The sequence below is a fragment of the Cnephaeus nilssonii genome (genome assembly GCF_951640355.1).
Source record: "Cnephaeus nilssonii genome assembly, chromosome: 5".
Lineage (NCBI taxonomy): Eukaryota > Metazoa > Chordata > Mammalia > Chiroptera > Vespertilionidae > Cnephaeus > Cnephaeus nilssonii.
The window spans coordinates 88,838,625-88,863,840 of NC_137076.1; the positions used below are offsets into that span (position 1 = coordinate 88,838,625).

The 25,216-nt window shown below is 52.9% G+C and overlaps 2 protein-coding genes and 1 long non-coding RNA gene across 8 annotated transcripts in view; 2 read left to right on the forward strand and 1 right to left on the reverse strand.

Annotated features, from left to right (window-relative positions):
- LOC307100201 overlaps positions 1 to 25,216 on the forward strand; it is a 151,188-nt gene that overhangs the window by 27,347 nt on the left and 98,625 nt on the right. The window lies entirely within an intron of this gene.
- GPX3 (glutathione peroxidase 3) lies at positions 6,298 to 14,077 on the forward strand. The gene is made up of 5 exons (XM_079772344.1): positions 6,298 to 6,458; positions 10,713 to 10,866; positions 11,972 to 12,089; positions 12,542 to 12,641; positions 13,021 to 14,077. The coding sequence occupies exons 1-5, from the start codon at positions 6,375 to 6,377 to the stop codon at positions 13,240 to 13,242; spliced, it is 678 nt and encodes a 225-aa protein (XP_079628470.1). The 5' UTR covers positions 6,298 to 6,374; the 3' UTR covers positions 13,243 to 14,077.
- The window catches only part of TNIP1 (TNFAIP3 interacting protein 1), a 41,848-nt gene continuing 31,224 nt past the window's right edge, over positions 14,593 to 25,216 (reverse strand). The window contains exons 10-18 of one of the 6 annotated variants that reach the window (XM_079771162.1): positions 24,822 to 24,887; positions 24,551 to 24,682; positions 21,872 to 22,000; positions 19,760 to 19,891; positions 18,413 to 18,496; positions 17,831 to 17,896; positions 17,330 to 17,521; positions 15,916 to 16,006; positions 14,593 to 15,360 (exon numbers count right to left, since the gene is read on the reverse strand). In XM_079771162.1, the coding sequence (XP_079627288.1) occupies positions 15,326 to 15,360; positions 15,916 to 16,006; positions 17,330 to 17,521; positions 17,831 to 17,896; positions 18,413 to 18,496; positions 19,760 to 19,891; positions 21,872 to 22,000; positions 24,551 to 24,682; positions 24,822 to 24,887 (927 nt within the window). In that variant the 3' untranslated portion in view covers positions 14,593 to 15,325. Of the gene's footprint in view, positions 15,420 to 15,915; positions 16,007 to 17,329; positions 17,522 to 17,830; positions 17,897 to 18,370; positions 18,497 to 19,759; positions 19,892 to 21,871; positions 22,001 to 24,550; positions 24,683 to 24,821; positions 24,888 to 25,216 lie in introns of all 6 variants that reach the window. The other 5 variants (XM_079771163.1, XM_079771164.1, XM_079771161.1 and 2 more) reach the window with 5 other exon arrangements.

Below are 25,216 nucleotides of genomic sequence, written 5' to 3' on the forward strand. Positions count from 1 at the left end.
GACACTCTAGGGCACCACTCCATTTGTCCTCAGGAACTCCTCCCCTGGGGTCAGTTCATGAGAAACTATAATTATGGACTGACGAGCATGGACAAAACCTCAGAATTCCAATTTCCTCATTTCAGAATTGGAGGGAGTCCAAGGCTCAGAGAAGGGATGAGGCTAAGGCACATACTGAGACAGGATCAGGACTCCAGATTTTCAGTCCAAAACTTTTTCACCTGTACCTCCCTTGACATGAACCTTCTGAGTTGAGGAAGGAGGAAGAATGATGTGGACCTGACTTGGCCATTTGTTAGCTGTGGTCCTGTTGGGAGAAGAGAGGCAGGAGGGGTGATAAGGTACTGACTCTAGAGTTTATTGGTTTCCCTCTAGACCTCATTGTTGTTGTTTTAGGTTTTTACTTTTTATTATTATTTTTAAAATATATATATTTTATTGATTTTTACAGGGAGGAAGGGAGAGGGATAGAGAGCTAGAAACGTCGATGAGAGAGAAACATCGACCAGCTGCCTCCTGCACACCCCCTACTGGGGATGTGCCCGCAACCAAGGTATATGCCCTTGACCGAAATTGAACCTGGGACCTTTCAGTCCGCAGGCCGACGCTCTATCCACTGAGCCAAACCGGTTTCGGCTGTTTTAGGTTTTTAAAAATATATATTTTTTATTGACTTGAGAGAGAGAAACATCGATGCGATGTGAGAAAGAAACATCGACCAGCTGCCTCCTGTACAACTCCTACTGGGGATCAAGCCTGCAACCCAGGCATATGCCCTGAAAGGGTCAAACCGGTGACCTATCGGTGCACAGGACAATGCTCAACTAACTGAGCCACACTGGCCAGGGCTAGCCCTCACTGGTTTTGTGCATTGTTAGTTAAACCCACAGAAGTAGGATGTGGGTTGTTCACTGTTTGGTGACTGTTCATGAAGGTTGTTATTACTACTCCAGCACTGTTATCGCCCAGCTACCAATAACTAGAGAGGATGGAGTATGGGTGGAGTGAGGCTAGCAGAGGCATAGGTAGGGCTCCCTACTTAGAAATGGGGGAAAGGGTACATGCTTTGGGTTCCAGCAACATATAAGGACATCAAGAGAAGGGAAGCGACATTTTGACTGCAAGCTTGGAACTGTATCCAGCCAAGGTCTGACTTGTAGACACCTATTTCCTGTGGGACCTTGGACAAATCACTCAGCTTCTGTGAGCCTCAGCCGCTCAGATGAATGAGATAGTTTCTAGGGACTTTTCCCCTTTTTATACCTCTCCCTCCAACAATGCAGACTTTGGAGGGGGTGGGAGTCATTGAGTCCATTGCAGCATGTGCCAAGGCCTACATTTGCCAGGCCAAGTCCTGTTGAAACTAAACCAGGAGACCAAGGAAAAGAGTTATCAAAGCAGGCCGGAGACTGCTATCCTTAGAAAGATTTGCTTGCACGGCTTGTCCTTGGGTGGCATTCAGGAACTTTGATTTCAGGAGATTTCTATTGTCCCCAGAACTGATAATTGTGATGCAACTGTTTGTACAAGCAATGTGGTTTGTGCTGAACACCTGATTTCCTCCTGGGAGTCTGGAATTACATGCGCGGCAGGGGATGCCTACGTGGCTAGCCCCCAGTAGAAGCCCTGGGTATTGAGTCTCTAATGAGCTTTCCTGGGACAACACTTGTTGTCACGGTTTGTTGTAAGAGGAATTAAGCTCGTCTTGTGTAACTCAGCTGGGAGAGGACTCTTGGAAGCCTGTGCCTGGTTCCCTCCAGACTTTGTCCCCTGCACCTTTTCCCTTTGCTGATTTTGCTTTGTATCCTTTCGCTGCGATCACATGCTGAGTTCTGTGAGTCCTCCTAGGGTCACTGAACCTGGAGGTGGGCTTGGGGGACCTCAGAAAGGAGATAAGCCTGGACTTCACAGAGACATAATCCTACACCAGTCTTTTATGAATAGGGTGTCCCAAAAAGTGTACACACACTTTAACAGCTCATAGCTCAATTTTGGAAAACAACATGTATTTTAATAAACACTGCCTTTATAGTTATTCAAAGTGTGTACCTACTTTTTGGGACACCCTATGTAGCTTAAACCAGCACTGTCCAGTAGAAATGTAAGATCAGCTGCATATTTAATTTTAAATTTTCTAGTAGTCACATTTTAAAATTTAAAAGAAACAAATTAATTTCAAGAAAAACATTTTTCTTAGCCCAATATATAAAATGTTAACATTTCAACATGTAATGATATAAAGATTTATTGAGATATGTTTACATTCCTTTTTTTCATACTAAGTCTTCAAAATCCAAACTTTGTGGTTCAAAATGTGATTGCACATCTCAATGTAGACATTCCAAGTGCTCATTAGCCACACCCCTCTAGTGGCTGCTATGTTGATGGCACAGGCCTAGAGATTAATGACAAGTGCTCTGGAGACAGGACATCCGGGTCAGGATCCTGGTCCTGCCACCTACCAACTGCATGACCTTAAGCAAATGTATTCAACTTCTCTATGTATTTCTTTCCTCATCTGTAAAATTGGGATAATAATGTTAACTACTTCATGAGGTTGCACCGACTTTTCAAAAAGTGAACAAATCTAAGGCAGCACCGGGTTCATATAGGATGTTGGGTGAATGCTGGCCACTACTCTTATTATACAAAAGCTTGGCTCTTGGGATTGACTTGTCCAGCTCCTCATTGCATAGATGAGGAAACGGACTCAGAGTTTGGAAGGCACTGGTTTCCAAAGCAAAGGCTCTAGCCACCTCTCCTCGTGACAGACTCCCTCTCTCCTGGCCGCTCTGAGACAGGATCTGCCACTAATTCAGAAAAGCAGCATCTGGCCCTACCTGGGTTCTGCAATCCTGTCTGGTCGGTCAAACAGGGCCACTATTTGAAGTTGGCACTGAAGAGACGGGGGCTGGGCCTCCTGGCTGCGGCCTCCACGTGGACCCATTAGTTGGGCTGGCTGACCCCATCACTGAGTTCAGTGCTTACACAGCAATGGCAGGGCTGGCTTCCACTCTTGGCTTTTACAGCCTATTGTTTATTAACTCGTGTTCTATCTTCCTCGAAGACACAGAGCATCAGCATTGCTTTTTTTAATCCTCACCCAAGGATATGTGTAAAGAGAGGAGAAAAGAGGGAGATAAATAGGGAGAGAGAGAGAAGGGGGAAAGAGAGGGGGGAGAGAGAGAGAGAGAGGGAGAGAGATCCATATGTGAGAGAGAAACATCGATCAGTTGCCTTCTGTATGCACCCTGACGGGATTGAACCCCCAACTTTTTGGTGCAGAGGATGACACTCCAATCGACTTAACCACTGGGCCAGGTCTATCAGCACTGTTTTTTAAACCTTGTTCTAAGTCATCTGCAGTCCCCATTCACCAGCAAGCCAAGATTCTGGGTAGGTAGTGAGCTCCCTGTATATGTCTCAAAAAAAAAAAAAAAAAGAGGGTGAAGAGGTACTAGGTGCCCACATGTCGATGTAGCAGAGCAATTCCTCAGATTGAAAGCAAAACTGCCTTATGATTTATCTACAGCGTCTGTTTCCGCCCTTCCTTTCCCGATCTTCAATGCAAGTCATCTATCCTCCTCTGACAAGCTCAGTCAGCACAACTCCCATGGCTCAAGTCTTGCTAGCAGCTGGAATCAGGCCAGTTTTAAGGGCTCAAACTTGTTAGCATGCGTTGAGCTAAAGTTCTGCTTATTCTTTATGCCAAATAGTGTTTTATGTACTTAATAGATTTTTATTGAGCATCTACTATGTAGTAACCCCTGGGCAAAGTGCTGGGAATGAAGCTTTTGTGGACCTTATGATTCAGTGTAGAAGATAGACGAACAAGAAATGAGGATGAAGTACCACAAAGGGTTGATGTAGAAAGTGCCCAATGTTCTAGAAACTGTAAGGGGTACTGGACAAAACTCTTTTCTTAAGAAATAACATCAAAGTTGAGACCTGAAAAACGGTAGGAGAGAAGCAGTTAAAGAGAGACCCTGGAGTGCTCCAGGCAGAGGAACAGCATAGACAAAACATGGGGTGAGAGAGAACGGCGTGTGGGAAGAATCGACTAAAGTCCAGCACAGCTGGGCTACAGAGAACAGGAGTGTGGCAAAGATGAGGAGGTGGCTGGACTTTGAGGATATTGAAGCGCTACGGAATTTGGACTTTAACCTGAGGGTAAGAGCAAACAGCCTGGAGAAGAACATCTTTCAAAACATGGGGTTTCTGGGAACAAGTCACCAAAATGCGCTTCAAAAGCTGGTGGTTGAAGACTGGACAGTACTGTTTTCCTTTTCATCTTCATGCTCTTTGTGCTAAGGCTCAGACCTCCATGGAAAGTATTCTATAGCCTGAAGGCCCCAGCCATGCTCCCCGACCTCTCACCCCGCTGCCCATGAAATCAGGACGCCTGAGTCTGGTGCAGCACAGGCCTTCCTTAAGCCCTTGGAACTGCAGGGCCGCTGCGGCCTTCTCGTTCCCCCAAAAGAAAAGGAACAGCAGGGCTAGGACTAGGGTGAGGCAAGTCAGGCACAGAGGGTGCAGAATCTAGAGAGGTGCTCACTCTCGGGTGCCAGCTCTGCACTTCCATGACCCGAGATGCTCAACCTGCCCCATCCTAGGTGCTCAACCTGCCCCATCCTAGGTGCTCAACCTGCCCCATCCTAGGTGCCACTTGCATCATCGTACTCCTCGCTCTATTGGCTCACACTTTGAGGGGGGGGATTATAACTTCAAGAAAACTCTTTGACATCTCTCATGGTGTGGACATGATGCTAGGCACACATTTTGAGGATCACTAGATGCCTACTGATGCTAACGAACAATGAATTTCTGACAAACTGATATGTGTACAGGTGTTTGTATCTTTGGGTGTATACTAGTATGACCGACAAAAGACAACAGAACAAAGTGAAGAGAGCTTGAGATTGGAGCCTAGAACCCTGGATTCTGGTCTCCTCTCCGCCACCTATGTGCTATGGGAACTTGGGTAAATGGTTCCCCATCTCCAGGCTTTGATGAAATGAGGTGGTTTAGTAAATCACATTTATTGAGCACACACTCTGTTTCAGCCACTGTTCTGGGTGCTTTAACTCATTTCAAGACTTCCTGGCATTCAAGGTTCCCTTCATTTCAACAGGCAGTGGTTGGAGATAAGGATGGCTTCACAGAGCATGTGGGACTTGAGACAGACCTTCCAAGTTCCCACGGGAACATATCTTAAATCATAGTAAAAACATGGTATCCCAAGGTACTTCTCCATCAGAAGACGGAGAATCACCTGCCTCAGAATCACCTTTGGAACCTGTCTGGTGTAGATTCTCAGCTTCTGCCCCTGAGATTCTAACGCAGTGATTCGGAAGTGGGGCCTGGGGATCTGTATTACAAGCTTCCCAGGTAGGCAGACAGGTTTGCAAAGCACTGATCTCAACGCATTCCCCTATCTGTGGACAGAATCATACCTAGACAGCCCACACCTAGAGCTGCCTGACCTGAGCATCCGTATCTCCAAGCAGAGAAATGAATTCATTGAGTAATGCAGCAAATATTAAGCACCTGTTGTGTTCTAGGCCCTGTGCCAGGTATTGATTATGGTCCCTACTCTGGAGGGACTCCTGATCTGTCACTTACTTTAGAAGCAAGCCATCTAGCCAGAACCAGCAGGGCCTTAGATAGAGATCATCAACCAATCCCATTACACAGATGGGAAAACCGAGGCCCTGAGAGGAAAAGCAAGTTGTTCAAGACTACACAGGGAGCAAACGAATTTCCTGCTCTCAAAGCAGCTGAGGTATTCCAGTGTTCCACCCAGGACAACCACAGTTTGCTTCTAAACATTAAACCTATACAGAATAAATGTTCCCTGCAGGCTAACTCCAGATCTTGTTGACATTTTCAATCCTCGACAACCGAATGGACAGGGAGGAAAGAGGGAACGCCATGGGGTATTTTAAAGCCTAGGAGTAAGAAATGCTCTAGACTAGGGTTGAGCCTTCCCAACATTGAGCCTTCCATCAGTCCTTCCGGGCTATCTAAAGCCCTCTCCCTAGCTGTGCTGGCGGGCATGGTGCCTGCCTCCTCCCGCACTTTAGAGCCAAAAGAAGGGGGGCGCCTCTCAGGGTCACAAGGACCTGGCTCCCACCTCTCGGTCCAGACTTGCTTACGTCACTGTCGCCCCGAGCCTGGGGAGGGGGAGAAGCGGGGCAATCGTGCCCGCCCCTGAAAGGCCAGCCGCGCTGCGATTGGCTGCAGGGACTCGGGGCCGGTCGCGGATTGGTCATCGCCGAGGGCTTGAAAGGTGGCTGAGCGCACTGGCCACCTCAGACGGAAGGTGGCCCGGGATCAGCGTCTCAGGCCAGTCCGAGACGCACCCTCCGCGCGCCATGGCCCGGCTGCTCCGGGCATCCTGCCTTTTCTCCCTGCTCCTGGCCGGCCTCGTGCCGAGCCGGGGGCAGGAGAAGTCGAAGGTGAGTGAGCCTCCGGGGTGGGGGGCCGGGGAACGCGCATAGCCCCCAGGTGTCCATCTCGCGGTGGCGAGGCACCCCTTTCCCCCGGGCTCCCCTCCAGAAGGGCGACACCTAGGGGAGAGGGACGCCTTTAACTCCAGTTGCTTCCCTCTCCTGCGCTGGGACCCCCACACCCAGACCCTCCGTCTCCTCTCCTCGCAGTTCTATGTTGGAAGCCTGGGTGCCCCGGGTGCGCAGTGAATAGGGGTGGGAAGTCCCTCTCCCCAAGTTCGCGAGTTCTCCCCCATGGCTACCTGGGGTCGCCTTGCTACATCCATGCCACCTCTGGCCCCTAGCTGCTCCCCTCCAGACAGGCCTGAAGGGGGTGCGCTCACAGAACAGGCCTAGAGACTTGGCAACTGGTTGGCCGTGGAGGTTCCCAGAGAGACTGACAGGCCAGGAGGAAGCGGGGAGAATTGCAGCTGGGCGGTCCCCTGTTTTGAAGAATTGCCTTGGGGGCTCCTCTAGTCCAAGAATAATCGCAGGTAGAGAGGCACGTGGATTCGGGGCATTGGTAGAAGAGGCAGAGATCTGTGACAGAAGGAGCTCTGGACTGGCAGGGCACAACTCCCAGGTCCCTGACTAGGTCCCTACTCCTTAGGACCTGCTCCTCCATCTGCAGGAGGTGAGTGTGGGGTGGGGTGGGGTGGGGTGGGGTGGGGTGGGGAGGGCAGTGGCAAAATGAAGCTGATGATTTCAGAAGGGATGATGCTTGGAGAAGCTGCAAAATCCACACGCTGTTCTCAGGAGGGTTTCCTGCCCTGGGGCAGCCTCCACCCACCACCCACTGCCCATATTGGCCTAAGCACACCTGGTCGTTGGAGCAGGCTGGGCACTGCCAGCTCAATGGGGAAGGCCGAAGTCTCCTGAGCCCCAGTGTATCCCCAGCAGGCCGTGTGACCCTTCACTAGAGTGGAGATGCTGAGGCCAGGACGACCTAGCATGCCTAGCTCCTTGGATTGCATGTGCCAAGGTGGGCCCTGGAGATTTCTACTCTTCCTGGGGTAGGGAGGCAGAAGCCAGGCATAGAGAGAGAGATTCCCGTCTCCAACCTCCCAACACACATACACCAGGCTTGTGCAAGCTCAAGAGAAGCTTTGAGCCTCTGTGTTCCTAAAATCTTCTGGGTCTTTCTTCTAAGATCTCAACGAGTCTATGATTCTGTTTCCAAAATTCTATCCACTGCTCAGGAAGCCCATTCCAAGCACAGGACTCCTTCATCATAGCTGTGTGTTCTCTGTAGAACTCTGGGGAGGAAGAGATGGACTTAGAGAGAACAGGATGGGGATGGCCAAGAAAAGTCTTAGGGTAGGTCTGATCAGATCAGCTGCTTCCAGCTAGGACTTGCTGGATAATAACAGCTTGGGCATGGCCATCTTTCCTCCCTGGTCAGCAGATAGTTGCGATGTCATCACCCTGGTTCTAGGGCTCAAACGTTTACATTACCCTCACCCCAGGGCCAAGAGGTCAGGCAGGGGGCAGAATGGGCTGGACCAAAGGTGACTGCCCCAGAGAGATGTTTTCTCCTCCCACTCAAAGGGAGGGGCTAGAGAACAAAGGGGATCCTCCTTTCCTTGCTGTGTCCCCTCTCCAGTCCAGCTCAGGGCTGCCCAGACTCCCTGTCCTTGCTCTGCAAAAGGACCGTGCAGAAGCTGTAGAGAGAAACAGCTGCTGACGCGCACAGGATCCTAGTAACCGCTGGTTTCTAGGTGACTAAATCAGGCAGAGAGAATCATGGAACCACAGACGGATGGAGCTGAAGGGCCCTTGTGACAGCCCTGAATCTGACCCCATCTCACAGTAAGGAGAGGGGAGAGCAGTAGTTACAGAGTCAGAGGCACGGCCAGGCCCAGAGCTCAGGTCTCCTGCCCTCAGTCCAGTTGTCCCTTCACAGCATCCCATTGATGGGAGTGGTAAGATAGGAGAGGAGAAAGACGCAAGCGCAGCCGGCTGAGTCCCTATGCACCTCCCACTCTCAAGCCATCAGAACTCTCCTGTCTTGTCCAACTGGGAAGATTGATGCATTCTCACTGCCCTTCCTTCCGTCTTCTCTGGCCTCCCCTGTTTAAGGTGAGGGCTCTGGGATCCCATAGGCTCAGAGGGGGTAAAGAGGCTTATGTAAGAACTGGGTTGTAGTGCCCAGTGGTGAGTGCAAGCCATGGCTTCCCCGACCCTGGCCACTCTGAGCCGCATTGGTCTGAACCCTGAGCGCTGACCGCACTGGCCCCGGTAGAAAGCGAGGAAGCTCTGTCACTGGTCCTTCCTCCTGGAGACACCCTGCCAGTGTGTCACCTGCACAGTGGCTGGGGAACATCAAAGGCCTCTTCACAATAATGTGGGAACAGCGGGGCCCTCTACCCTGGCTGCAGGCAGAATAATCACTACCCCTGGATGTGGGGGTTTCTTTCCAAGAGAGGCTTTCAAGACTTTTTGGCCTGCCATCAGATTCTCACAGCCATCTGGGGAGGCTCAGAGAGTGAGCCAGCAAAGACTGAAACCTGATGAGAGGAGATTCCCCTTGCCCCACCCCCACCCTGAAACTGTGCCCAGAAGTGGATCCTCCTGTTGTTTACAGGCTTTCATTATTTGGACAACCTTTTGGCTTTTGTTCTCTCCATTCCCCAGAGTTTGTCTTCGATCAGGGCAGAGTGGAGGAGGTAGAGAGGCGTGCTGGGAGGTCTTGCCTCCTGGCTGCTAGACCTCGTGCACCCTGGGGTGTGTTTGCTGTGCCCTCAGTTGTTTGTGGTGGAACTGATCCCAGATGGGGCCATGAAGGCCCGGCGGCTGGAGAAATATTGAGCTTAGGTCTAAGGCCTGCCTTCAGCACCCAACAAGTCATGGGCATGGACTATTAGATTCATGTAAAGCAGGGAATTTGCACCGAAGCCAAGAGAGCTTGCGGCTGCCAGGGAATGGTGGGACCCAGCCTTACCTGCTCAGCAGACCTGTGGCCTCTTCAAGACAGGGGTGGCTTTCCTTCACCCTCCCGGAACCACGCCCTGCCAGCCCAGAGGGCTCCCTTCACCCACTTGGGCCCAGGTACCTCACCTCAACAGCAAGTCTTCCGGGACTGATGGGAAGAGAGGGTGTGGACTTGCTTCTCTAACTCCATTCACCTGTGTCTGTCTGCCCGGGTCTATAATGCTACTTTGCTTGTCTTTCCACTTCTCATTGGCAGTCAGGGCCAGAAAGCACCATAGAGATGGCCCGATACAATAGTGGCAAGCTCTCTTCTTTCCCATCACGACCAGCGCACCTGCTGGTTGTGTTACTGATGCCATGACATCCTTTTGAGAACAGACCCAGATTTTTGTAAGCTGGGCCAGAGCTGAGGGAGGGGCGGTGGAGTGAATGCAACCTCGTGCTCGTTAGCAGCATTCCCACTGACAGCATGCTGTCCAGCCATCGTGATTGAGAACAGCTGATCCAGTTCAAGATTCTCATTTTTATAAACGAGGAAGCTGAGGTCCAGAGAAGAGAAAGGGCCAGTCCAGGACCACACAGCGAGTTAGTGGCAGAGCTAGACGTGGAATCCAGGTCCCCTGACTTGCAGCCCATTGCACCCTGTTCCTACTTGTCCTGGAGGTTGACCGTGGAGCAGAGGTTGGGCAGAGAGGAAGGCACAAGGCTCGTCGTCACAACGGCTCACTCATAGGGACATCTGATATACGCGAGGCGCTGTTCCTTACCCTTCATCCTCACGTGGCCTTTCCCCATCCCTGGCTCCTCCTCCTGGGTCCCTATTCTACAACCACAGCCTCAGCTGTCCAGTCCCCCAGGTCTGGAACCTCTGAATCACCTCTCTCCAGCCTGCCCCTTCCTTCTTCCTGCTCAGTTCTGCCTTTACAATGGTTTAGTTCAGCCTCATCATCTCTTGCCTGGATTCTTGCACCAGCCGCCCACCCAGTCTCCATCAGCCCATCCAGTAACGAGACCGCCGGTATCAGCGTAGTGTCGCTCAGGGCTGGTAAATCTTTACGGATCCACGTGTGCTGTGCAATACTGATGACAGTAAGCTACCTCCCGGTTTCCATGGCACTCACCAGCATACTAAGTGCTTCCACAATCATTTCCTTGTGCAAGGAATTAGGAGGCCTCGGTGCTAGTCTAGTTCCAAAGCCTGGAGTGGTCTTGGGGTCTTTCATGGTCTTGAAAGTGGAGATGCCCAAGTTCCTTTCCAGCTCTAACTACGCCCTGGCACTGGTCTCGTTCCAGACGGACTGCCATGCTGGTGTGAGCGGCACCATCTTCGAGTATGGAGCCCTCACCCTCAACGGGGAGGAGTACATCCCCTTCAAGCAGTATGCCGGCAAATACGTCCTCTTTGTCAACGTGGCCAGCTACTGAGGCCTGACGGGCCAGTACGTTGGTAAGAGCCCTCTGCTTTGTTCGGGGCCGTTTCTGCCAGCTGGGAATGTTTCGAGGTGGGAGGGGGAGAGTGATCATGAGATTCCAAACCGTGCATCCCAGTTCTCTGTGCCATGGTCTTGTGAAGATGATTACCTAAATCTGAGATCTGCTTGCCTTGGACATGTTCTAGAAGACACCCTGCAATCCTTCATCCCTGCAATCCTTCATCCCTGAGCACAACTGCCCTAAAAGCAGAGGGATGGAGGAGATTGCGTTTGTGCCTAGTGTCCTTTCCCTGGACAGAGGTAGCGTTGTCTTGCTGAGAATTTCTCATCTGTCTCAGCCCCATCGCCCTTAGTACTTCTCCTGGCCCCTATCTGGAAGGCAGGCAGTGGCTCGAGGTGTTTCACCCACATTCTGGGAACTCGTGTCCCCACTCATCTCCTTTAGCCGGGCAACCCTGCAGGCACAGGACTGGCAGCGCCGGCAGGAAAATGCTCTGGGGCTGAGCACCGTTGGCTGGGAGGGCCTGGGAGGAAGCAGGGCAGTCTGAATGTCCTGCCTGGCAATTATGGGAAATTCCTGCGAGTGCAGTGATGGCGACTGGGCTGCAAAGTGGGCAGGGATGCTCTGTTTAGAATGCTTCTGTCAGGCCTCGGAACAGAGCCGTGCGTTTATGCAGGAGTAGGGTTGGGCATGGCCTTGTACAGGCCACGGGCAGAGGGCGCTGGGCCAGGGCCTCCCTGGGGTCCCTGCTTCCCAGAGTATAGGAGGGCTGTGAGGGCCCCACCTCACCCCAGGGAGGTCCTCTGCCTTCCCCCAGGGATGGCGAGTTCTTGTTCCAGGAGACTCAATCCCGAAGGAACTTGGCAGTGGGCCAGTGACTGAGTACTGATTTGAGAAAGGGTGTTACTTGCTTTCCCCCCAAACCTGCAACCCATCCAGCTGAGTCAGGAGGGTGGGACTTGATGCCCAGCACTGACACATTCGCAGAGCGGTCCTGGGCAAGCCCCCACTGCCAGGCCTCCGTGATTTCAGCCGTACCACGGGCAAGCAGGTGGTGGTGCGATGAGGCAGGGCACCTCACCAGGCTACCTGGTCTCTGCTCTCTCCCCCTGGCCCAGAACTGAATGCACTACAGGAGGAGCTGCAACCATTTGGTCTGGTCATTCTGGGCTTCCCCTGCAACCAATTTGGAAAACAGGAGCCAGGAGAGAACTCGGAGATCCTACCCACCCTCAAGTGAGTGCTCACGCGGCGTCCAGAAAGCCCCTCCAGCACAGCCAGCTGCGCCGCAGCCCGGGCGCCAGGCGTCTCTTGCACTGGCTCCCACTCATGATGGACATTTATCAGCCCCGAAGAACTCCTTTCCCTCTCCAGGAACCCCACTTAATGGAATGAGGGGAAGCAGGGACAGGGGAGGAACAGGGACAGGGAGGACTGGTTGTGAGTGCATGACGGATGGGAGGGTGCATGTGGGGGGCAGGGGTTCCTGAGAAGGTACCAGAATGGGAAGAGAAGACTGCAGACCCACATTATGCCTTTGCCCAGTCAATATTCATTGGCTCCCACTGCCCACTAGAGAATAAAACCCAGGTTCCCAGCACCCCCTGCCCTGTTCTGTCCCTTCCTCTCATTTCTGAGCCTTGTGCCCATCCATCTCCTTGGGACCCACCTAAGAACATTTCTCATAGGCATGTACGACCGGGTGGGGGCTTCGTCCCCAATTTCCAACTCTTTGAGAAAGGAGATGTGAACGGGGAGAAAGAGCAGAAGGTCTACACGTTCCTGAAGGTGAGTGCGCAGCCACCTCTGCGGAGCGGCTCTGCCCGGCGATGCGGCTCTGGGCGGGGCTGCTCGGCTCCAGCCCCTACAGAGACAAGGCCGTGCTGCCCTGCCCTGCCCTGCCCTGCCCGGCTCTGGGGGAATTTCTGGGCATCCAACTATCGTTCCACTAGAGGGCTTTGCCCATTTTACAATAAGGCCCAGGCAGGGCCCCAGAAGGGACAAGGGTCTCACAATCCACTAGAGCCAACCATGGTTCTGAGATCCAGTCTCCCAAACTGGTGCTCCTTCCTCAGCGGCAGGCGGTTCGCGCGCCCCCCACCCCTAGGAGGTTGGAGGGGCCTCCCCCGCCCCCCAGCAAGGTTAACATTATTCATCCCTGTTCCAGAACTCCTGCCCTCCCACCTCGGAGCTCCTGGGCTCGCCTAACCGCCTCTTCTGGGAACCCATGAAGGTCCATGACATCCGCTGGAACTTTGAGAAGTTCCTGGTGGGGCCGGACGGTAAACCCATCATGCGCTGGTACCACCGGACCACGGTCAGCAACGTCAAGATGGACATCCTGGCCTACATGAGGCAGCAGGCAGCCCTGGGGGTCAGGGGGAAGTAACAGGCCTGCCCCACCCCACATCCACCATGCGGGGCTGGGGAGGGACTCTGTTCAGGAAGGAATCCATATCTCCAGCCACACCACTCCTACCAGACCCTTCCTACTATACAAGGCCCCAGTGCGCATACAATGTGTCTGTACTGGGTGTTTGCCCACATGCCCACAGGTGTGAGATCATGTGTGAATGCACATGAGTGTGCAGCCACATGTGTCTACCTGGACGAATACCCAGGAATGTGTACCAGTATGTGCCCACGGCTGTGTGCTGTGGAGAATGCTAGAGAATAACACCCTTTCTCTCCAGTTCTCTGCCCCAGTGATAACAACTCACTTTGAGCCGAGCCCAAAGAAGAAACCAGCTCTAGACGCAATTATTCTGCTCTCCCTGGACCTCAGCTTTGGGGCCAGCATCTCCACCCGCCTCCAAGTACCACCACTGCAGTGCCCAGAAGTTTCTGGGTCTACCACACTGTCCATCCGCCCCCCCCCCCTCCTCTGTACGGTCTCTCTCCTTCCTGAAGGGCCCTCCCAAGCCCCTCACCCCACCCCACAGTGCTCCCTGAGCAGCCAAGGCAGACGTGAGAGTAAGGGCCACACTCCCCGTGCCAGGAGTGGCGTCTCTATGAAGGCGGGGCCCGAAGCCCTAGTGGGCGGACCTCCCCTGAGCCTGTCTGAAGGGCCAGCCTTTAGTGCATTCAGGCTGAGACCCCCAGGCAGGGATGCCACCCCTGCTACTTCGGAGGATGTGCTCTCACCCCTCACCCTGGCCCATTGGCACAGACTCACCCCCATCTGCCCAGTAAAGGCCTTTCTGCAGCAGCTGAGCCTACTGTGGTGCTTCCTCCATGGGGCCGCTCCAGCGGACAAGGTTGGGGGGTGGGGAGGGGCGGAGGATATGAGAAAGAGAAAAGACATGGAGTGCTTTGGGCTCTTGCTTTTCGGTTTCTACCTAGGCCCACTCTGCTTCTCTCACTCAGCATTTGGAGTTTATGAAACTCTATTCTCATTCCCTCCCGCGATTCTCCAAGGGCTGAGGTGAGGTGTTCTATTTGACGGGAGAGGAAAATGAGGCTCACAGAAGACCCAGGCCTTGCCCAAGGTCTCCTGATGAGCGGTGTGGGACTGGAATGTAGACCAGGTCACCTGACTCCCAGCCCAGGCTCCTCCCACTGCTCCTGGATGCCCCGCTCTCACGGAGGCTCTGAGCAGGACCCCACAGACATCAGCCAAGAGCAACAGTGATGCTCTCGGGAGACTGGGGCGGGGGTGGGGGGGTGGGGGGGGCACAGAGGACAGGAACCAGGGAAGCAGCATTCTGACTGACTGGGATGGAACATGAGCCGCGACATAAAAACACCAGTTACAGAAACTTCCACTTGGGTTTATGTCCAAGATTCGTGCAAAGAGCTGCCCAGGGATGGACAGCCACCCCAATCCGGGCCTCCAGCACCGCAGGCCTCCAGTGGCGGGGCCGAGGGCCTGGTGGCTTCGGGCTCGGGCCCCTCAGCATATGTGGCTGGCTTGGCCTTCATCCCGGGCTGCTTGGGCGGAGGTGGAGGGCCCCGCAGCAGAACATCCCTCGTTCTTTTCGGCTCCCGGAGGCAAACCTACTCTTCCCGCAGCTCCTCACAGAGGGGAAGGGGTGGGCGTGGTCTAGGTCCTGCTACTACAGAGCTTGAAGCAAAAGTAAACACACACATGAATTGAACGTGGTCCCCAGAGAGGCTGGAACCACTTCTGGGGGAGTTCTGAAAGAAAGGGGTCTTAGCTGCACCCCACTCTTGTGACTGACGTCCCCCGGCGGATTCCACAAGGATGGCAGGTCCTCTCTCCACGCGGTGGCAGGACAGTGAGTTTTTTCCAGTCGCGCCAAAGGAAGGGCGCAGACGGAAGCCTTCTGGGTAGAGCCTCCCCAATCTGCAAACAGTTCAGGTTGGGGCCAGGGCACAGGCGGGTGGCCCCTCTCAGCTTCCTGTCTGGCTCAGACTCTGGCCACACAGAGCATGTGGCCTCTAGTTTTTCAGAAATCTGAGGTCAGCTGGCTCTGCAGGACGAAGGTGGAGCCAAGTGAAGTAATCTGGTCTCACTGAGGCCCCTTGCGGTCATTTTTTGCAGAGTCTAAATAAACAAAAATGTTGAGGACTTAAAGATGAGGTGGTACAGTAGGTTTCAAAGTCCTGTGGAAACCAATACAGTAACAGTGAAAGTAACAGCTCGAGTTATTCAGTGTTACCGAGCGCCAGGCCCTGGGCAAAGAACCTTAGCTACATTCATCTTTCAATACGTGCAGTTCAGCCCTATGAAGCAGGCAGATGACTATCCATTTATGGAGGAGGGAGCTGGGGCCCACAGAGGTTTAAAAAACCTGCCCAAAGTCCCAGTTCTAGGAAGTGTTGGAGCCTAGTCGGTCTCGCTCGATCCCAGAAGTGGGGCAGTTCCGGAAGAGGGGACAGCCCCGCCCATTTGGCCGCCTCTGGGGAACATGGGAAAATGACTGAGCAGCCCAATCCCTCCTCCCAACCACTAGCTCCTCCAACCTCACTGCCTCCAAGCTGCCTACAGTCTCGGCTCGCACACCTTCGTGAAGGGGCCCACTCCCTCCCAGCAGAGCCCCCGGTTTCTGCACAGCTGAGACCCTCCCCAAACCCCTCTGTACGAGGGGATCACGCTTACCTGGTTCTGCAGGCCTAGCTGCAGGCGAGTCCATCACTTGGGAGGTCTGATTGCGCATCCCTCCATAGGGTGGCCGCCAGGTGTATTCTGGCTGCAACAAAACTGGTGCTTAGTCACCAACCACCACACTTGGCAATTACAATAGCAGCACTAAACAGTACTAAACACATAGTAATCAAGTATACAGCTCTCCCTCAGAATCCTCAGGGGATTGGTTCCAGGATCACCCCCTACCCCAGGGATACCAAAATCCAAGGATACTCAAGTCACTTGTACGAAATGTTGTAGTATTTGTATATAACCTACACGCATCCTCCCATATACTTTAAATCATCTCTGGATTACTTACAGCACATAATACAACATGAATGTCAGGTAAATAGCTGTTATACTGTATTGTTTAGGGAATAATGATTTTAAAAAAGGTCTCATTCAGTACAATCAACCATTGTCGGCCTAACTACATGGTACATGTCAGCAACAACGTAACATTTTTTCTGGATATTTTCAATCCATGACTGATTGAACCCATGGATGTGGAACCAGTGGATATGGAGGGTCGACTGTAATGGAATTCTTACAACAATCCAGGTTGCCATCCCCATTTTACAGATAAGGAAACTGAGGCTCAGTGGGGTTAAGTAACTTTTCAAAGGTCATCCATCTAGAAAAGTGGCCAAACGTTTATTAGAACCCAGATCTCTATAACCCAGAGTCAACCTCTTAAGCCCCACGTTATACTCCAGTAAAGAATGGTCACAGGGAGAGAGAATGGTCACAGGGAGAGAGAATGGTCATAGGGAGAGAAGCTGAAAGAGAGGCCGGATAGGAGGCTGCTGTCCCTGTCCAGGTGAGAGTGAGGCTGCCTGAGGGGGCTGTGGCAGAGGGACTGGAGAGGATGGGACAGGTGACAGCAGCTCTTTGGAGAAACAATGATAAGCAAGGAAAATAGAAGACAGCAGAGAGAGAGAGAGAGAGAGAGAGAGAGAGAGAGAGAGAGAGAGAGAGAGAGAGAGAGAGAGAGAAAAGAGAGAAAAGGAAACTGAAAAAAGAGGAGAAAAAGGGGAGGAGAGAATGCATGGTGAGTATCTGTGGTGCCTGACCACATGTGGAAGTCAGAAGACAAGCCAAACCCACACTCTGATACCCTGGCCTGGTTGGTTGGAGGGAGTCCTCCTTGCTACCCAGCCCTCTTTCTCAGCCTTCTCTGTCCTACATCAGTGGCTCTGGGCTGGGGTCCTGCCCCTGGGATAGCAGGCCGGAGCCGGGCCCTGGACATCCGCCCGCACAGCACAGTGCTGTTAGGAAGGAGCCAAGAGTGGAGTTTCTGACACCCCCACTTGACTTTGCCCTCTGGAAAGTGTCTGGGGTGGCCCTGTGTGGGTCCTGGGGTGAAGGAGGGGCACAGACTCACCATATGGTAGAGGCGGGAGTTGGGGAGTGGGGGCGGGTGCTCCATAGCCATGGGGGGCGGGGGGTAGCGGATCTGGGACCAATCCTCATAGCCGTGATGTGGCATCATAGCTGGCATGGGCGGATAGGCATAGGGGTAGGCCCCGCAGAGGTGCTCCGGGCGGGGCTCCACGTGGTAGCGCTCTGCCGAGGCCTGCAAGAAAGGCTGATGTCTGGCTCTGGCCTGAGACAGGCTGCAGGGCCATCCCCAGTGACACCATCTCATCTCTCATCCTCTAGAATGTTAGTTCTCTGAAGGCTGGCACACGGCATGGAATAGCAACAGTGATGACAGCTCATGTGACCTGAGTACTTACTCCGTCCCAAGTACTGTTCTAAGTGCTCTGCTGCATTACTCATTAGTTAGTTGGGCACCTGAGCAAACACTGCCTCTCCCATCAGACTGTAGCTCTCTGAGGAAGGTCAGTGAAGTAAATGCTGCTTCCTCCTTGAGCCCCCTCACCTTTGCTTTCCTCTTCTGCTGTTTGAGGGCTTCTTTCGCCTTTTCTTCATCTTTGAATGCTTTTAGCTGAGAGAAGGAGGGAGAGAAGACTGTTGGCCCAGGTGCTTCCTGGCCAAGCCTGGACCCGGGCTTAAGCAGCCCCAGGGTTGATGGGCTGATGCAGCGTGGGCTGTCCTGCCTGGCCCAGCCCTGGGGAAGGGCCCTGTGGGGCAGAGCACAGCCCAGGCCGGTGGCTACAGGTAAGGCCTGCTCACTGTGGGAGGTCTGAACACCAGTCAGGAGGCTTCCATATTAAGATTTTTCAGGTTCATTCTGTGAGACAATGGGGGGCTCTGGGCCAATCCCCGAATTTGCTCTTTAAAGGCATCAATTTAGGGGTGGAGTGCGCATGTCTCCCTGAAATCCACAGGAACTTATAGCAGAGCTGGAAGGAGAAGCAGTGAGTGTCCTGACATCCAGGCTCACAGGGATCCTGCAATCCATGCCCCCGTCCCCACGAGGGCAGGCCAACGGCCCCTTCCTCGGGCCAGCTCTTCTCACCTGGGCGTTTGACAGGGTGACCTGGGCCTGCAGTTTCTCTACCTGCTTCTTCAGCTCTTCCTTCTCCTCATTCATGCGCTCCCGATCACTGCGCTCTCTCTGGAAGTCCTCCTCGAAGATCTTCACCTGCAGGGGTGAGGAGGGGAGAGAGGGAAGGGGTGAGGGAGGAGGTGCAGCTGAGTGGAGGCTCAGACCTGCTGAGGCCCAGAACCCTGGGCTGGCTGCTGAGAGTCATCAGAGCTGATGTCACCCCATCTCGACAGCCCCCATGGAGTGGGAATAGGTACACCTCCAGCCCCACCCCCATCTTCAAACAAAGTAGTTCTGGATCCCCCTAGTTTATTTATTGATTATGTCTTAGATACACTATTTTTTTAAATATGTTTTTATTGATTTTTAGAGAGAGAAGAAGGAAGAAGGATAGAGAACTAGAAACATCAATGAATGAGAAACATCATCTATCAGCTGCCTCTTGCATGCCCCTACTGGAGACTGAGCTCACAACCCGAGCATGTGCTCTGACCAGGAATCAACCAGTGACCTCTTGCTTGGTGGTCGACGCTCAACCACTGAGCCAGGTGTGGATCCCCCTATTTTATATTCTGGGCTTCAACACAGGGTTCATTTAAACAAGGGATGTATGACTTTTTGAAAAAGGTTGACAGCCATCAGCCAGTCCAATCCTATCATTCAGCTTTGCCCCGGAGGTGGAGGCTATGGGACCAGAGTGTGGATGGAAGACCTTCCGAGGGTAGAAGGCTTACAGAGCTCTCCCACGGCTTCCGGGAGCCTGGCAGGGAAGAGGCTGGGACCTGCATGGCATCACATGGAAACACATGGGACAGCGTGACCTTTCCAACCTCCTTCAAACCTCCTGTGTCCCTTGAGGAGAAAGTCTCTGTTTTATGCTAGTATGTCTTTAACGCCTTTCTAGTATGTGTTAGTTTCTCTTAAGTGAAGGGAATGAGGACTCAAGTTCAGAGTCTTCATCAGACAAGAGTATCCGGCTCAAGTTTAATAACACTGTTTTGCTTGCTTATGGTTACCTTTTTATTTATGGAAAAATAACCAACAGGTTTTTCTATTTATAGTAGTGATATAAAGCTCCTTTTTAATTACATTTATTGAAAGTAACTTATTTAAAATTTATTCTTAAAATACTAGGTAGATAATGGCACAGTTGGGGTAAGGATGGCGAAATCATAGAGCAATGACTAGTTAGGGACACAATGCTGGAAAGGATAAACCTATAACCAGGCCGGGGTCCTGGCCAAAGGCAGAAAGTGGACTACCAATTACTGCTTCCATGTGATGCCAAGCCCATCCTGGGTGCTCAGGAGGCTCCAGCTCCCACTACCACCTCCTACCTGGCCTCCCCGCAAGGCTCACCTGCTGTTTTAGCAATTCATTCTGCGTGATCAGCTCCTGTTTTCTGAGGAGGCCCCCAGCTCCTTCTGGGTTCCCAAAGGCTATTGGTGGAGACGATGGGGAGGCCTGGATGCTCAGTGCTTCCTCTAGGGCCTGAGACCAGCAAGAGAGAAGATGGGTCCATCAGCAGAAGCCCTGAAAGTCAGGTTCCACTGACAGGGTCATCCTTAGGGACCCCCTTCCTGACAATAATGATGATAACCACCACCACCAGTACTATTTAATAAATGCTACCCTATTCATTAATACTATGCACACATCATTTCACTGAATCCTCTCCACAGTCCCAGGAAGAAAAGACTATCATCCCCATTTTACAGATGTGAAAACTGAGGTTCCGAGACCTGAAGTGATTTGTCCAAAGCCACACAGCAAGAGGCAAAGTGGGGATTCAAATCCAGTGTGTGCTATTAACCAGCAGCCTAAACTTCATGAAGAAGGGAGAATTTCCCTTTTCCTGAGCAGGTGTGGCTCAAGCCCAGCACCCAGACCTAGAAGGAATATTAAGTCCTTCAGGAGAATCTTCAGTCTGGCCTGTCCTGAGATCCGTCAGCTTCTACAAGCCATTCCCACTAAGCCAACCCTTCTATCCCCAACTCTCCTGGAGTTAGATTAGACTGGATTTTAATTTCAACTTGCTCACCTCTTAAAAGGTTTCTAGTAACTGGTTTTCTCCTTCAAACCTGTTAGCCTGTTAGGTGAGAACTTTGGAACATCTCTCACGACTGGCCACCCTCATCCCCACCTCAACTTCAGCCCCTTGGACAGCAGGGCCTCTGCCCGCCATGTGGCAGCATTGCCCAAGGCGCCTTCCTGGATGGCACGGAGGTCAAGGAAACCTCCCCCAACTTGGACTGGGTCCGCCACTTGGTCTGCTTGACTCCCCCAGAAACAAAGCTGCGTCAAGAGTCGATTTCGGGATGCTGCGAGGGGAGGCTATGGCTCCCTTTCATTCTACTCCCTCTGCCCCATTTTTCAGGTGAGAAGATGGAGGTCCAGAGGCAGGGAGGGCCTGGCATCAATCATCCACACCTGAGCCCCTTCCCCAGCTATGCCAAGGAAACCTGGGGGGCATGATCCTACCTGGGCCATCCCTATGACCAGCACCATGTACAGAATTCTGCCCGGATTTTAACCCCAAGTCCCCCAGGTCGGGACACATCCTTCTTTTCTCTGAGATCAGGTCCCAGGGACCCAGACTCATCATAATCAATGCTTTTCAAATACCAAAGCCAACAGAAGGGAAAAGCCGGCCCATAGACTCGGCAACTCCAGGCCTTCAGAGAGGAAGCACAGCCCTGTCGATAAGGACACGTGGCGATAGAAGCCGTGCTAATCCTGGAGCCTCTTCAACAGGATCTAGACCAGCTCCCGCGGGCAGTGCATTCCTCTAACCCTGCACTGGAAGGTGGGCAGGGCCGGGTGGTTCGGATGGCAACGTGGAGGCCCAGAGAGAATAGAGACCCGGCCCGGCCACTGCCACTCGCCTGACTCAGAGGAGAGGGTTTCTGCTTTCCCTAGCCCACCCCGGGCACCCTGTCTCCCCGGGTCCCACTTCGCAAGGGTGGGAACCCCCAGGGCCTGTGCTCACTCACTCCCGTCAGCGAGTATTCCCTGGGCATGTGCTTTGTGCCAGACACTGGGGGTATATGTCCCTGTGAAGACGCGCACCTTCCACCACTGCATGAGAAGACAGAATGTTAAATAAGTAATCACAAGAAAATGCGAGAAGGGGCGGGAAAGAAGTTGCTGGGACTCTAGGTGCGTAAAGCAGGGCAACCGGAAGGAGATTTGCGGAAGGCCTCGCTGCACCTGAACAATGAGCAGGGTGGCATGAGTGAGGAAACAGCACGTCCAAGGGCACGGAGGGGAGCAAGCACGGGCTCGTCCCAGGGCTGGCCCCGCTGCGTGCGGGGAGGAAAAGGCAGAGGCGGGGACCTCGGGCGGCACCCAGGCCCTCAGCACCGGTGCCCTGACCCAGACTTGCCCCTCCTGAACTGAGGGTTGGGCACTGGTGGGAGTTGGGCTTAGGGAAGCTCTGCTTGCCCGAGGGACCAGGACCAAGGTGCCCACCTTGTTGAGCCGCTGGATCTCCTTTTCCTGGTAATCCCGCTGCCGGGTCAGTGGGCTCAGCTGTTCGTGCAGACACTTGACCTTCTGGCGCAGCTCCTTGGCCTCTGCTGACAGCTGCTCCTTGTCGGTCTGCAGGGAGCACAGGGCGGGTAAGCTGGAGCCTCTGCAGGAGACTGGGACTCCCTGCACTGCTGCCCCGCCTCTCCAGCAGGCCTCCGCTCCTGCTCTCACTCCGCAGCCCTCACTGTGCTCACACAGGGCACCCGGGTCAGAGCAGTAATGCCCAAAGGTCCTGGCCTCAAACAAGAGGCACTTCGGTTGAGTGAAAGGTGCCGGGTTCTGACACCAGCTCCTCCACCAGCGGAGACCTGGGGCACTGTCACAACCCTCTCTGGTCTAAGCTTACCTATCCACCATCGGTAAGGAGTTTCTTTTGTTTTTCTGTTAATCCTCACCTGAGGATATATTTTTTTCCATTGATTTTTAGAGACAGTGGAAAGGGAGGGAGGGGGAGAGAGACATTGATGTGAGAGATTGGTTGCCTCCTGCATGTGTCCCGACTGGGGGCGAGGATCAAACCTGCAACCCAGGTACTCACCCTTGACCAGAAATCAAACCCAAGACCCTACGGTGCACAGGCTGACGCTCTAACCACCGAGTCACACTGGCCAGGGCAAGGAGCTCTTAACATGAGTCACACATGGACCTCAGGAGGTCTGTGAGCCCCAAAACAGTGTAAAATTTTGTCTGTGCCATTTTCTAGGGAGAAAAGCCATAGTTTCTGCCAGATTTGCACAGGGTTCTTCTGTGACACAGAAAGTGAGAAACCACTAAGAGTCTCTAAAAGACCTTTCTGCTTTTTAGTCTCTGAACCTAGAGGAGAGAAAACACTCAAAGAAATAAAAGTAGCATAAGGCAGAAAGTGTTCCTACACAGAGAAATAGTCCGTCCTGTAAGGTTAAAAGAGAGCGTGCAATAGCTGAGAAGAAATCAGGGAAGGCTTCCAGGTGGAAGCACTGCTCCCACACCCACTATGGAACAATCAGGGCTCCTTCACTGCAGGGCCACAGCTGGATTGGCCCTTAGAGAGCATCAAGTCCTAGCCCCTTTATATGATGGGAAATGACTATGCAGAGAGGGGAGATGATTTCTCCCAGGCTACACAGTGATACCTGGGGCTAGAGCCCAGGTATCTGAATTCCAGTGCTCTCTCTCTCCTTGAAAGTCACAGAAAGTGTTTAAAATAGGGACAGGCAGCCAGAGATTGCCGAGGGCAGCCTTGGTCAGAACTGGTGGGAGCTGGGCTGGACTCCTGTTGAAGAGGCTCCAGGATTAGCACGGCTTCTATCGCCACGCGTCCTTATCTACAGGGCTGTGCTTTGTCTCGAAACATCCCACCTTCCCCCGCTGAGAGGGAGGTGCTGTCAGATCCAGGGACCTGTCCACCTACGGATGTGAGCCAGGGGAAGGGACCAAAGAGCTAGGGGTCACAGGCTGACAGTCACAAGATGCGACTGCACTCAAGAGAAAAGATAGGCAGTGTCCTCCCTAATACTCATCTTCAAGGGCAGGGGTGGTCACGGAGGCAGGTGACAGCTCAGACAAGGCCCCTGGGTGTCCTATGCTGATGAGAGGGAACTCTGAAATGCAAACTGTGTTGAAAATGTCCATTTTGAAGCTAAACAATAATAGCCTGGGCCATTCCCATGAAAGGGAAGGCATCACGACATAAATAAAATCTCCCAGAAGTCTGTGGGGCAGGCGGCCTTGCCTCTTTCAGTTGTAACAGGACCCCGAGGACCTTGGCTGGGATCAGTCACACGGATGACAGATCAGATGCTGCTTCTTCAGGGGTCAGATTCCTGGCCCCTGACTGAATCTGGTTCCTCCTCCTGCCCCCTCCGCGATCCCTGTCACTTGTCCTGTGTAGCACTTAACACACTTCAGCTTATTTGCTTCTGTAATCAGTTGTTTAGCGTCTCTTCCCCCTCAAAGCTGGGACTGGACTGTTCAGCACTGAGTCTCTCTGCCCAGCACAGTGCCAAGTGTATGGTCTGTTGAATAATGACTAGATGAATGAATACAGAAACTTTGTCCCCAACCAAGAGCCATCACAACTCACACACTCAAGAGCACCCACCCCCATCGAGTGCCCCAGAGCCGGCCTGCTTCTCTCTCTTTTCTATTCTGTGCTTCCCCAGCCCCATGGTCGGCAAACTGCGGCTCGCGAGCCACATTCGGCTCTTTGGCCCCTTGAGTGTGGCTCTTCCACAAAATACCACGGCCTGGGTGAGTCTATTTTGAAGAAGTGGCGTTAGAAGTTTAAGTTTAAAAAATTTGGCTCTCCAAAGAAATTTCAATCATTGTACTGTTGATATTTGGCTCTGTTGACTAATGAGTTTGCCAACCACTGCCCTAGCCCATAGATGCTAATTGAACAAAAAGTTCTGTTAGAAAATATAAAAAGCAATGGCTAATCCAATCTTCTCAATGTTTAGATGGGAAACTGAGGCAAGGGGAAGGAAAGTGCTTTTGCCTATGGCCACACAGCCCTCTGCACCAGAGCGGGAGCCAGAATCCCCAGGTCTCCTGACTCCTGCCCTGGCTTGTTTACTCCACCGGGGAGGGAGGAGCAGGCCTCCCGGAGCCAAACCCACAGGGCCCAGCAGCCACACTTGCCTCCTCCATTTCAATCTTGGACTTGGCCAGGAGAAGCTTGCGGTCAAAGTCACGCTGCTTCTGCTCCCGCTCAGCTTCCAGGTCAGTCACCTGCTTCTGCAGGTCCGCCAGCTTCTGGCGCAGCTCAGTGATCTGGGTTCAGAGGCAGAGGGAGGGGGTGCGTGAACATGACTGCCCAAGCGACAACAGTGCTGAGCAGGACGGCGGGGGATGCGCTGACAACAGCCAAGAACCTGGGCTCAGCCTTGACTTCCCGTAACTCCCACACTACCTTCTGCTCGTACTGCTGCTTCATGGACCGGAAATGCTGGTCCCACTGTTTGTTCACTTCAAGCAGCTGTGGGGAGAGAGCGGGGTTAGCAGGGGATAAGCAGAGGACCACAGACAGCCAACTCCACGCACACCAGCTTCCCCAGGAGCGCGCAGTGTGCAAACGCTGGCTACAGACACTGCCTCAACCTCTCGCTTCTCAATAAAACTCAGTGCTCCTCAAAGAGAGTCCCTCTATCAACCGCCACATTTTATCCTTGCCAGGACAGCGAGACTAACACCAAGACACAAAAACAGTGTATCAGTCGGTGTAGAATTATGAAACACACACCCATTTAGAGGGCAGTTTGGGACTACGTATAAAAACTCTAAGTTCTCGTTCTCTAACTCAGTAAT